The sequence below is a fragment of the Biomphalaria glabrata genome, chromosome 8, assembly GCF_947242115.1.
Source record: "Biomphalaria glabrata chromosome 8, xgBioGlab47.1, whole genome shotgun sequence".
NCBI lineage: Eukaryota > Metazoa > Mollusca > Gastropoda > Planorbidae > Biomphalaria > Biomphalaria glabrata.
The window spans coordinates 1,342,389-1,356,531 of NC_074718.1; the positions used below are offsets into that span (position 1 = coordinate 1,342,389).

The window sequence follows — 14,143 nt, forward strand, 5'->3', positions numbered from 1 at the left end:
TTGAATGATGTGCTGGTGTAAATATTTGTTTTTATTATATATTATAATATACATATATAGGCCTATTATATAAGAAACAACGAAGATTAAATTACGCTATGACTACAACATGTCAAGCTTAAAGTTGGAGGTTATATATTTGATGTTAATATGTTTTCTATTATTTTTTTCCCTTTGTAGATCTATGCTATTACTTTTATTACATAATTTATATATAGTTTTTAGTTATTGCTTAAAGTACAAAAGCTTGTTTGCATTCTAAGTAAGTTTCACTATAAGTTCTAATAGCTGCTAGAAAGAAAGACAAAACAGCAACAGAAAAAAGTTGGCAAGTAATTCAAGGGAGATAGTCTAGTATTAAGCCTTAAAATCAAAATGGCGTATTTCCAATGACAATATATGGTAATAAGAAATAAAACTTAAAAATATATATTTTAAAAACTATTTATCTCCGAAGAAATCACATTATGTATTCATGGGCGCCCGCAAGGGGGTGCACTGGATTCTGAGTATCGAAATTTTAGCCATTTGTTCGCGCCATCAAATCAATTAACTTCTAAGTAGCAACTGAACAAGTAGTGCCTATACTAGTGCTTCCACTGGTTAATGTAGTAGTGATTAGCCTAGGCGTATGGAAAGGATGGCCAACCATGTACGTGCGCGCCTCTGCATTCTGAGTAGCCACGTTTTAGCCAATTAAAAAAAAATAATTTTATAATGAAATGCATCTTCCAGAACTGTTTTTTTTTTTTTTTGGTTTATTACGTAGATGTAGATTTAGTCAAAATCCGGGGTGGGGGGGGGGGCGGGTTCAAGTGCATCACAATGTACCCCTCAGGGTGCCCATGTATTATAGATTCAAGAGTTTAATAAATTAATGTTTAGGAAAACTTTTCGCATCGGATCGTCTTCTAAGTCTAAATCATGCGCCTGTCTCACAGGTGGCTGTAGCAATGCTGAAGGCTTTCAGAGAAGCTTTGAGGGTGTCCCTAAAGCATTTGCTTTGTCCACCTTGTGAGCGCTTTCCTTCCCTTAATTGGCCATACAGGAGTCGTTTAGGGATGCGGCGGTCTTCCACTCTGCAGATGGGTGCTGCCCATCGAAGCCTGAACTGCATCAAGTGGGTGCTTTGCAGGCCGCTTTTCGAAGGACTTCAGTATTGGCTATTTTTTCTTGCCATTTAACATTACGTATTTTTATTTGACAGTTCATGTGGAAGTGGTTCAGTTTTCTTTTTGCGTGTTTTTTATAGACACATTTGAGACCAAATCAAAATCCGCGACAGAGGACAGACGTAGACGACGAAAAGAAAATCTTAATCGACCTCCGGCGGACAATATTTTTGCCTGCTCTGGATTTTGGCAAAATATTTAGGTCACAGCTGGGGCTGAGTAGCCACGGGAAATATTGCATTCATTAATCTTCGGACTCGAACACAAGCCTTATTATTATTATGTAGGTCTGTGATCTTATATATGTAGCATTATTTAAATTAGTCACCCCTCCCCATTGTACTGCTGATTCCTTGCTTTACTTAAGTCTGTAATGACAATTGAAGTAATTACCTTGTGTTCCTTATGTTTCTTGTTTCCTTGTGTTCCTTGTGTTTCTTGTTTCCTTGTGTTCCTTGTGTTTCTTGTTTCCTTGTGTTCCTTATGTTTCTTGTTTCCTTGTGTTCATTGTGTTTCTTGTTTCCTTGTGTTCCTTATGTTTCTTGTTTCCTTGTGTTCCTTGTGTTTCTTGTTTCCTTGTGTTCCTCGTGTTTCTTGTTTCCTTGTGTTCATTGTGTTTCTTGTTTCCTTGTGTTCCTCGTGTTTCTTGTTTCCTTGTGTTCCTTATGTTTCTTGTTTCCTTGTGTTCCTTGTGTTTCTTGTTTCCTTGTGTTCCTTGTGTTTCTTGTTTCCTTGTGTTCCTTGTGTTTCTTGTTTCCTTGTGTTCCTTATGTTTCTTGTTTCCTTGTGTTCCTTGTGTTCCTTGTGTTCCTTGTGTTCCTTGTGTTTCTTGTTTCCTTGTGTTCCTTGTGTTTCTTGTTTCCTTGTGTTCCTCGTGTTTCTTGTTTCCTTGTGTTCCTTATGTTTCTTGTTTCCTTGTGTTCCTTGTGTTTCTTGTTTCCTTGTGTTCCTTGTGTTTCTTGTTTCCTTGTGTTCCTTATGTTTCTTGTTTCTTTTGTTCCTCGTGTTCCTTCTCTCTATCTGTTAGTTTCTGCAGACTTCTACTTATGAGAAAAGAGTCATTGTAATCACAACAAATTTCCTCATGGATCAATAAAGCAGTCTTATTCTTAGTTGTAATTCATATGTTGCATATATTGGGCCATAACAATACAGGGCCAGGTAGGCAGTACTGGCTAGTCCACGATATGTAGTCTTGAGCATATATTGGGCCATAACAATACAGGGCCAGGTAGGCAGTACTGGCTAGTCCACGATATGTAGTCTTCAGCATATATTGGGCCATAACAATACAGGGCCAGGTAGGCAGTACTGGCTAGTCCACGATATGTAGTCTTGAGCATATATTGGGCCATAACAATACAGGGCCAGGTAGGCAGTACTGGCTAGTCCACGATATGTAGTCTTGAGCATATATTGGGCCATAACAATACAGGGCCAGGTAGGCAGTACTGGCTAGTCCACGATATGTAGTCTTGAGCATATATTGGGCCATAACAATACAGGGCCAGGTAGGCAGTACTGGCTAGTCCACGATATGTAGTCTTGAGCATATATTGGGCCATAACAATACAGGGCCAGGTAGGCAGTACTGGCTAGTCCACGATATGTAGTCTTGAGCATATATTGGGCCATAACAATACAGGGCCAGGTAGGCAGTACTGGCTAGTCCACGATATGTAGTCTTGAGCATATATTGGGCCATAACAATACAGGGCCAGGTAGGCAGTACTGGCTAGTCCACGATATGTAGTCTTGAGCATATATTGGGCCATAACAATACAGGGCCAGGTAGGCAGTACTGGCTAGTCCACGATAGGCATTAAGTCTTGACTTGTAATGGACCACCCTACACTCATACACACACATGTTATTTTATAATGAAAACGCGACATCCTTTTGGTGCATTCTTTGTCTTGTATTTAGCTGAATATTGGTCAGTGTTTATCACATTGACAACTTTATAAGAACAAATTGTTATTAACGAAAAGGGATATAATGGACACAAATATTCACCAATATTCTGGCACTGTAGTTCCAATGAGCTGAAGATTAAATGTCTCGCTATACAAGGAAACAGATTGTTTACTAGCCTGCATCCTTGACCTTAGATCGGACTACTCTGGACGTGCTAGGGACCTGTTCCAAATCTTGATATTTCCTGCTTTTACTGTATGCAGCAGACCTTCTTCAAAGACGTCCAGTCTTGACTTGTCCAATAAAAGCTGGATACATTCTGAAACTGCAAGATGGAGAGCAGTCCAACCTAAGTAATCACTATTGAGACAAGTTAGAATCAGTGGCGTGCCAAATGTGGGGAGAGAAGAGCATCCGCCTCTGGTGCCGGGGCCGTAAGGGGGTGGCGCCAAAACATTACAAAACATATATTTTACTAATTCAGATAAGCTAGCATGAATAATTGTATTAATCATTTCACTGATTTGTATCCGCTTTGTTAATTTTCAACGCCAGCCGAATGCAAAGTAAGTAAGTCTGACACTTAACTTTTTAAGCAGCATGGCTAAATGTACATGTATTTCTAGGACTGTGACTGCTACTACAGATAGTTCATTAGCTAGCTTCGTTTTCATTATTTGTAAGTTATGTATTTCTCACATGACTATGCAAATATGTATTACGTACACTATTGTAAGGTTGGGTGGGGGGGGGGGGTCTCTGACAGCACTAGCCACTCCGGTTGGCTGGCATCCTTGGTACGCCTTTAGATATAATCCTAATATAAAAATAATTGTTAACTTATTAACGAAAGAGACTCACTATCTTAGTCTGAACTGAATGTCCATGTTAGTGCTAAAGTGCCAAATCCATGTCATCTATAGAATCCCAACAAGAAGAAGATTAATGAGGAGTACAGTATTTCACGTAGACACGCAGTCCCAGCTGCGACCTACATATTTTACCACAGCCAGCGCAGGCATAACTATTGTCCGATGGTGGTCGATTTAGGTTCCAGAGAGCGAAAAAGAGAGAGAGAGATAGAAGGACAGAGAGGGAGCGGGTCGTTAAACTTCATTGTTACAGATAAACTAATTCACTTGCTGTAAAGTACGTTAGGGTGATCATTAACATGTAGGCCATTTATTCAAATACTTTTAAAAAAGAAGTCGGTTCCGGCCATAATAAACAATATTAACTAATAAAACCTTGGAACAAATCAACGGGTGTAGCCGGTGTGAAGTGCTAGCATGATATATATTTAATATTTTTGTTTTTTGCCTGAAATGAATTGGGGTCTATTATGTTTGCCTACAATGGCTTAAGTATTTGATGAAACATACATGAAAAATAAAAATAAAATTAAAAAAAATAGCAAGGTTACAAAGACAGTTTGTGTGAAACAAACTGAAAATCGGCCCCCGAGTTTGTCAAACCAGGCAAGTAACAAAGGCAGGGTTCAATATTATCAGAATGAAATTTTATCAAAGACAAATGACCAGAGAAGAATGGAGAAAAAAAGGTTAACAGATCTTGTGTGGTGCCCCATCGGTCCAGCAGACCAAAGAATAGGTGAAAGTGAATGTGATATCATATACGAACCTGGCCTAACTGATGTCTTATAATAAATACCTAACTGATCGATTTATTTGGGGGCTAGAACAACAAAGATATATTCACGATGGAAGCCGCAGCGGTTAAATTTACCACATTAGAACGAAGAAAAAGAAGCAATAAATTGTTTGTAATTCTGTACATTAGTCACAAGATAAGAATTGAATGTTCTTTTTTAAATGCATTAAATTTGCAAATATTATATTGCAAAAACTTTTATATATCAACAGACTGTAATTGAGAGAACTTATTGGAAGAATGTCTATTATTGTCGTAACTCTCTCTGTTTTCATCTGTCATATCTCAAGTACTGACGGTCAGTGTGATCTATTAATATAAACAGTATTCTAATAACTTAGACTCTACTGTTCTGCCTTATATACAAAAGTCGTTAGAATCTCTGGTGTTATAACGTAATAGAAGCGAGATTTGTATTTGGCTAATAACGTGAGAATGTATTACCTTGTATAAGAGCTCATTTTGTAATTACATGTAAAAAAAAAAAAATTAACCAATAACCTTGTTCTAAAAGGTATTAGCAGTGAGAGACACATTTAATGCCAATCTATAAGGCTTGACTTCCGATCCGAAGATTAAGGAGGAGTATTTTACTTGGCAACGCAGCCTTGCTGTCATCTACTGAGTTTGTCACACCCAAAGCAGACATAACCGTGTGTCTTCCTGTGGTCTGTTTTGGGTTCTCTTTCCGCCTGCCACTGAAAGGGGTTCTAACCAAGACAAAAGAAAGGAATGGAGAAAGACGGTCAACTAATCGTGTATGGTGCCCCAATGGTCCAACAGACTAAGGCAGTGTTTCCCAAACTTTTGACCTATGTGTACCTCATTTATAATTTTTGTAACCTTGATTACCCCTCGCCCCCCCCCCCCCCCAAAAAAAAAAAAGAATAAAAAAAAAACCCCAATCAAAATACATTATTTAATTATACACTAAATAATAATGAACGAACAATGCAATTATAAGTAAAAGTTATTGTATAAATAACAATCTATGTGGATCAATGTTGATAATGTTTGTGTGCTGAGATAACACATCTTCGTTCTCTGGTTGTTCATTTTAACTTAAGAGGCGTTTGCTTTTTGACGTGATTTCTAGAAATGCTGACAGAGCATCTTAATGTACACATAAAGTTGGAAAAAGCAAGAAATTTTTTTGGAATGTTTTCAATCACACAACAGTTACCCCCCCCCCCCCTCCCCCATTCGGCTAGTGTTTCCTATGGAAATATCCGATACAGTTTGAGATCAACAGACATAGCTCGTATAGAGGAACATATTCAAATATTTATCAGTTATTGAACTAAAGGCGCCCTCGATATTCATTTTCACTCCACCCACATTTAACTCTTTCTCTCCGTTTTTTATTTGTCCACGTTTCGAAGGAATTCTTCATTTTGCTCATTACTATTTCACTTCCCTGTTATGATTGGGCTTCAATGACTTGGTTGTTTGTTATCAGAAAAAGTTGTATCTGGTATAGAATTAAAGGGAATAGCATGCTCTTTTTATTTAACACAAAGTCAAGTTCATAAAATTAAACATTAATTTAATTTAATTAGGTCAAATCAACGATGGTATCGTCGATTAGGAGAGAAAGAGTTAATCATTGTTATTATTCATAAGAACTGTATAAAAATTATTTAATGGATGTCATAGTAACAGCTCTTATATATCGTCAAGTAAATTTAAGCCTTATTTTTTTCTTCACAGTTATGCTTCAATATGAGGCGAGTGAAGTCACTGGAGATCAAATGCCTGACCAGGTCAATGTAACTTTTAGCACAGAAACAAAATCTCTAACCAAACTTAATCTCAGACGCTCGCGGCATTTTAACCTCGATATTCCTTTGTATACTTTGGACACCGACCAGGAAGGAATTTTCCATAGGCATAAAGTGAAAACCAGACCCAAAAAGGTAAAAACTGTACATTTTAAATTATTTTTTTTAAAGAAATAGTTCCAATAGTCAACATACAAATTACAATGAAGAAAAACTTATTGTGCGAAACTTACTGAAAAGAATGTGATTGTGTTGCGAGCAAGTGTCTGGAGTAATGCACCCCTAAATTATTGTTTACATGTCCAGTGGTTAAGTGTGGGATTTAGGAATTTTAAGCATTGGAATATTTGACACCGGACATTTAGGAACCCGGTAATTTATCGACCCAGAAATTTAGGTACCGGTAAATTAGGGATAGTTTATCATTAGAATAGTTTCTTGATTTCATTCAAAAAAAAATTCATATCAACAGTGAAAAATACACTCACACACACACACACACACAAGACTGGCTGCTCGAGTAAAATGTACACACATCGGCATACCATTCCTCACGCTTAACACACGCAAAAAAAAATAAAAAAATAGATAACTCAATTGCTCAACAAGACTACTGCTATTAACTCTTTCTCTTCGTAATTATTTTCCTCGTTTTGATAGTATTATTCGTTTTGCTCATTTGTACATAATTTCACTATACTATTTTGTTTAAACTTCAAAAACGTTTCTGTTTGTTATCAGAAAATGTTGTATTTGGTATCAAAATGCTCTTTTAACATAACTCATATTACAGCTTATTGCGCTGCCTGAGACGCATAATGGGCATCTCTTGCAGGGACCATGTCTCCAATTAGGAAGTTTTGAGATTGGCCAATATGAACAGCATGTATGCTCTCCTGACACAAAGAAGATTACGCTGGCTCGGACATGTCACCCGCATGCCAGATGGTTGAATCCCGAAAGATATCTTATATGCTGAGCATGTGGAAGGAGTCGGACCCAAGGGCCGCCCAAGACTAACATATAGAGATGTCTGCAAGCGAGACATGAGAGCCACAAGGCATCAGTGAAAGTATGTGAGAAAACAGCCAAAGACCGGAGTGCATGGAGACAGACTGTGCGTGCTGGGACAACCCTTGCTGAGAACAAAAGAATTGAAGCGGCCTTAATCAAGAGGGAAAAAAAGAAAGCTGCCCTGTCCGCTAGCCCTAAATCAGAGGCATACACATGTACGAATTGTGGCAAAGTACGCCGTTCTAGAATTGGCTTGATTAGCCACACCAGATTCTGCCCCATCTCAAGATTAAGCCAAAACCAGTGACTCATTTGGGCGCATCCATTGCCTTTCGAGACAAAAGGAGCCATATATATTACAGCTTATAAATCTAAAAATCAATTAAAAAATCAACGTTGGCACCGTCAATTAGGAGAAAAAGAGTTAAAGCTTCCTCCAGTCGTGAGACTATTTTTGGTCGTCTGATAGAAATGTGAGGAACGCCTGTGCATTAGAGATGGTTGGAATGACATCGCCTCCCTCTCCATGCAGCTGTTCTGTCTGGAACAGCTGCGTCGCAGGTTAAAGACAGGTGCTGGTACAGCTGCGTCGCAGGTTAAAGGCAGGTGCTGGTACAGCTGCGTCGCAGGTTAAAGGCAGGTGCTGGTACAGCTGCGTCGCAGGTAAAAGGCAGGTGCTGGTACAGCTGCGTCGCAGGTTAAAGGCAGGTGCTGGTACAGCTGCGTCGCAGGTTAAAGACAGGTGCTGGTACAGCTGCGTCGCAGGTTAAAGGCAGGTGCTGGTACAGCTGCGTCGCAGGTTAAAGGCAGCGACTCTCTGATTTTTTCCTCTGGGTTGATTTTCTCAGCCTTTACCAAGTTTGGATATCACAACAAAATTAATGTGTATTATTTAGTTGGCAACGGGGATTTCGCCCCACAGTGTTTATTATGTGTATTTCATTAAAATTATTTTTTTTTTATTATTATAGCTTTTATATAGCGCTACTTTCATGCTTATAGCATGCTCAGAGCGCTTTTTGGTCCAATCTCATTTGTGGACCAGAGGGGGTGCTGCCTTTAGGGCGCTCAGTAAACAAAACTCTGCCCGAGTCGGGTGTCGAGCCCCGAGCCCCTTTCTAGGTAGCCAAGCCAAGCCAAGTTCAAGCGCACTTAGCCTCTCGACCACGCTTCCAATGTTATTCTTTTCATATTTGTACGTTGTTCATTAGAACACAGTATATCGCCCTGTTTATTTTCCATAACGCCTGTGTTTTTTTTCAATAAAAATCCAGATCTTACAAACGGAAATGTAATCAAATTACTATGATGAATTCATTTTTTCATGAAAATAAAGATTTTAAACATCCTACACGGAAAACCAACTCCTAGATACCCCCTCCCCCCAACTGGTCCACGAATGAGATTGGACCAAAAAAGGTCTCTGAGCATGCTAAAAGCATGAAAATAATAATAATAATAAACACTCTCGTCATTACAGGATCTAGGTTTCTACCAAGATATTACAAACAAGGCTGTTTTTCGCATCCAAAGGTCTTCAGAGAAATCGGCGTACAAGAAATCTAAATTTAATTTGGTCAGTTTTCCACAATTGACGTTTTCTGGGAGGAATCAAAATAGTTTAAACTTCATGGACAGTGGCTCCTCTGGCTGGGACGATGCCCCAGTCGCTATGCATAATCATTTCCTTCATAATCAGCTTCTCTTAGCGGCTAAATGTGTATCTCGTACTATGTTATAGTAATACAATTAAGTGAAAAATAAATCCGGTTTTATATTTATAACAAAGCTTACATGAACTCACTCCAACTGTCTGTCTGTCTGTCTGGCCAAAAGTTTGTACACGTTATTATTCCGACACCAAATTTCGGATCAAGCTGAACTTTTGGACAAATATTTCTTTTAAATGACAAAGCAAAATATATTTAAAAAAAATAGCTAATTAGCAATTGGTAATAATTTATTTTGTTTGGTATCTCAAACAATGGCAAGAAATGGTACTTATCTAAAGTGGTGGTAGGGTGGTATAGTCCCCTTTATACGAGACTTAGTGAACACAAATATGAAATAGAAAGAAACAAAAGATAACTATACAATCTTCCATGTTTATAGAATCTTTGCTAGCAGAGTGGTTACCGCCTTTGCTTGTGAAGCCTGAGAAGGCTTTAGCCAACAAGTTCAAATTAAGGTCGTTCCCTTTTAATACATTTAAAAAGCGATCACCCAAAAAGCACGTTCATTCTCCACCTATCCCTTTTCAAGTGGTCCAGACAAGAGATAGAATCAAAGTGTATTGAGAACGCTAAAACCATGAAAATGCGCTAGACAAAAACAATTGGTAAAAAATATTTCTAATCGCTCAGATTTATTATTGTAAGTCTAGACCTATTATGAATTTAATTACATGACTGATTCTAATTGATTGATACACTTAATATAATCTCCGTGTATGTAAAATATTTTTTTTTTGTTCTTAGCTTGTTTGATTTTAAGATCATTACATAGAATATTGGTTTATTTGTTTGCTGGCCTGCTTGAGTCTTAGAACGACTAGGGTTAAGTTGTGTGCTGGCCTGCTTGAGTCTTAGAACGACTAGGGTTAAGTTGTGTGCTGGCCTGCTTGAGTCTTAGAACGACTAGGGTTAAGTTGTGTGCTGGCCTGCTTGAGTCTTAGAACGACTAGGGTTCATTGCGTCCTCAATCTTGTGTCAGGCTGACCTTGTGTGGCACACAATCGTCAAATCAGATAGCTCCGAATATGAACATTTAACAGATAACGCCCCCCTTGCGCTGACTACGTCATGTCCTCCGGACGGGGACTATCGTATCCCGAAAGTCATCCTTTTATGACTCGTGACAGGATCAAGAAAAACAGGTCGACCAGCCCCCCCCCCCCCCGCCCGCCCCGCTTCCGTTATGTCCATGCTATCAAACGGAACCTCAAAGCAGTGGATATTGATCAAGAAAGATACGGACAGCGAACAAGAATTAGCCACATCTCCACAGTCATATGAAAAAATGTTCTTCGAGATGAGCCATAGTCGTTCTACGACTGAAGCAGGCCAACTAAACACTAATCTTGAATGCCTAGTAATACAGGAGCATTTTCAATAAAACATTGAACTAATTATAAATTTGTAATTGATACTTATTTGTTACGCTGTAAAGACATGCCAACTAGTATCGTTTCAGAAAGGGGAATTTCTTTTGAACACCTCCAAATGTCTCTTCGACTCAGAGAAAAAGACCTTAAAAAAGCCTTGGAGAAATATGCCCCCCAAACCGATGTCGAATTCTAGATGGACTGCATCTCCTAGACCACTTTTCAATACAACATTCGACCAATATGTTTATACTTTAGAAATACTGAAAACCACAACGTTTGATTTGTTTGACCGCGTAAGAATACATCGTAAGTCACGTGACTTTCCATGTTACTAATTATTGTGTGAGTTTAAAAAAAATAGCTCTCATGCTCAAATTCAAGTTGTCCACCACCTTTTTTAAAATGCATTAAAAAACAATCAACAACATACATCCTTCTTTCTCCCGCCAATACTGCATATGCTGGCTCAGTAAATTGATAGGATTATAGTGTAGTGAGAAAGCTAAAATCATGAAATTGTGCTAAACAAAAAACAATTAATGAAAATATTTATACTCGCGCAGATTTATTTTCGTAAGTCTAGAGTAATCTAGAGTCTAGATCTATTACAAATGTAATTACATAACTGATCCAAACTAATTGATACAACTACGCTTACTATAAGTTTAGTTTTTTTTTTAAAGTATTTTTATTATGTAATGAATATTACAGCGCCAAAAGAAAAAACTGTGAGAATGAATGCCATCAACATTAGAGACATGCATATGAATAACACGGGCCGTAAATCTAACCAGTCAAAACTGAGGTCAGTCCCGCAAAGCAGACGTCGCCGGAACTCAGTGCAGGACTACTTCGTTGACGTGGTGGCGGTGATTGACTACAAACGCTACTCCATGTTCTTAGCACAAGCGAACTACAATAACTTCGCGGCAATGCAGAATATTCTAGAGTACTATGCTTTTGTGTTTAGTGGGGTGAGTTCCTCTTAGCATTTGTTCTCAAATTATCTAAATTCGATTGCGCGCATGTATGTCAATGTAAAATCTAATTCGATGCATAAATGTTAGTGCAGAATGAATCGACAGAGAGTAGGCATGAGAAACATGCGTGGTCTAAATGTGTGACATTCATAATGAAAAGAAATGAATTGTGTACAGATATCTTTTTAGTCGACACGACGAGAAAGTCGCAGTAGAATGTAGTAGAAAATCTGTAGCCAGATAGTACTTTGAATAACAACCAAATCTTTACAAACTTTTTGTAAGGCACTAAATAAATGGTCAAAAATAATTATTTTAAAAACAACGTGAAGCTTAGAAGTTGGAATATAAGTTTGTTCATTTCACGGATTTTGTTTCTTCACAAAGCAAGACTGTGTGGTGGCTCTAGCAGAAAGCAGGAGAGACGATAATCGCACAACTTTTAAGGTATGGAAACGCAACAAGAAGCTCTTCGAAACTGACACCAACAGTTGGGAACAAAAAGAAGTAAGGGTGAAAGTGATACAGACTCTTCTGATTACAAATGCTCAACCTATGACCAAAGCTGTGTATCGAGAATGGGACTCTTTTTATTTACACAAGACATTGAAAAGGGAAAGGTTTATTAACCAAAATACCACACGAATATGGTGGCAGTGAATTATATCAATATCTTATTAATTAATTTTAAAAGAGTAAACACAATTTTAGGAGATTTCTAACATTTTTTAGGAGGACTTTAGGAGATTTTCATTTTGTAGGAGATTTAGCTGCAGAAAAATTTAATCAGTTGTTTGAAATAAGCTGTTTAAATGCTCGTCAAGCAGTAATTATCCATCCTGGTATGATTGAAGCGCCTACAAATTTAATTGAAACCAATGAGACCAAATAACGATAAATAAAAAAAAGTTTATAGAAACATTTTAATTTTATTAAAACTAGTCAGTAAATGTTAATCTGGATCCGTGAGATTTTCATACATGGCGGAATACCTATTAATAGAAAGCTTTTTGGTGTATATGGTGTACCAAATAAAGTTAGTGTGGATGAGCTGTGTTTTTTTTTAAAACGTTACGTGTCAATTATTATACACACTTTAGCAATGTACAATCAAAGTTTGAAATTTTTTCTAGTTGTAACTTTCATTTGAGTTGGCAATTTGGGAAGGTCAATTAAGCGTTTAACATTGTTTAGCAACTTAGGTGTGTCCTTGACATTGTTTAGCAACTTAAGATCGTCCTTGACATTATTTAGCAACTAAAGTGCGTCCTTGACATTGTTTAGCAACTTAAGTGCGTCCTTGAAACTGTTTAGCAACTTAAGATCGTCCTTGACATTATTTAGCAACTAAAGTGCGTCCTTGACATTGTTTAGCAACTTAAGTGCGTCCTTGAAACTGTTTAGCAACTTGAGTGCGTCCTTGACATTGTTTAGTACATTGAGTGCGTCCTTGACATTGTTTAGCAACTTGAGTGCGTCCTTGACATTGTTTAGCAACTTGAGTGCGTCCTTGACATTGTTTAGCAACTAAAGTGCGTCCTTGAAACTGTTTAGCAACTTAAGTGCGTCCTTGACATTGTTTAGCAACTTGAGTGCGTCCTTGAAACTGTTTAGCAACTTGAGTGCAACATAAACATCTTAAATAATATGTGAATTCGTTTCTTATTTCGTTGAGTGGTGTGTCTCGGCTACCTGAGAGGGCTCGAGTTTGAATCCCCCATATAGACTTAGAAATGTATATCCGAGCTGAGTTGTGTTTGCTGAGCGCATAAAGGCTACACAGAAAGATTTTCTAGTTTCTCCCCTCTCCAGTTTCTCCCCTCTCCAGTTTCTCCCCTCACCAGTTTCTCCCCTCTCCAGTTTCTCCCCTCTCCAGTTTCTCCCCTCTCCAGTTTCTCCCCTCTCCAGTTTCTCCCCTCACCAGTTTCTCCCCTCTCCAGTTTCTCCCCTCTCCAGTTTCTCCCCTCACCAGTTTCTCCCCTCTCCAGTTTCTCCCCTCTCCAGTTTCTCCCCTCACCAGTTTCTCCCCTCTCCAGTTTCTCCCCTCTCCAGATTCTCCCCTCTCCAGATTCTCCCCTCTCCAGATTCTCCCTTCTTCAGATCAAAGAGATTGAGCCAGAGCGCAATGCTACGAGTACTATACAGGAACTATACAGATACCTAAAACCTACTCCGTGCCCTTAATCAACTAGTATTTTTTGCCGGTAACTTTCCCTCTTGAAATTTGCTTGAAGCATAATGAGTACGATGTTTAAAAATCTTGATTTAAAGGTAGATCCACATATAATCTAGTTACTGACTTATTGTGAAGATGTTTCTTTTTTTCAGGCCGATATGCTGTATGAAGGCATCAAACATCCAGAGTATACGATTCATATTCTTCTAAGTAAAGTATACGTTCTTCAGGTAGTGAAAATAATTAATAGTACTAGATTTATTTTTAAAACATAAAATTAGTAGAAAATTTGACCACGTATAATAATTAATATATCCAGATTTATA

The 14,143-nt window shown here is 38.1% G+C and overlaps 1 protein-coding gene across 8 annotated transcripts in view; it reads left to right on the forward strand.

The window, feature by feature from the left end:
- The first annotated feature begins 317 nt into the window (after window positions 1-317).
- The window catches only part of LOC106058577 (A disintegrin and metalloproteinase with thrombospondin motifs like), a 76,174-nt gene continuing 62,348 nt past the window's right edge, over window positions 318-14,143 (forward strand). For 5 of the 8 annotated variants that reach the window (XR_008779341.1, XM_056038155.1, XM_056038159.1 and 2 more), the window contains exons 1-7: window positions 346-402; window positions 4,973-5,058; window positions 6,471-6,676; window positions 9,036-9,131; window positions 10,748-10,967; window positions 11,373-11,635; window positions 13,970-14,047. Coding sequence is in view for 7 of the 8 variants with exons in the window: in XM_056038155.1 (XP_055894130.1) it covers window positions 5,001-5,058; window positions 6,471-6,676; window positions 9,036-9,131; window positions 10,748-10,967; window positions 11,373-11,635; window positions 13,970-14,047 (921 nt within the window). In the remaining variant the exon portion in view is untranslated. Of the gene's footprint in view, window positions 403-4,972; window positions 5,059-6,470; window positions 6,677-9,035; window positions 9,132-10,747; window positions 10,968-11,372; window positions 11,636-13,969; window positions 14,048-14,143 lie in introns of those variants that run through there. The other 3 variants (XM_056038156.1, XM_056038160.1, XM_056038161.1) reach the window with 3 other exon arrangements.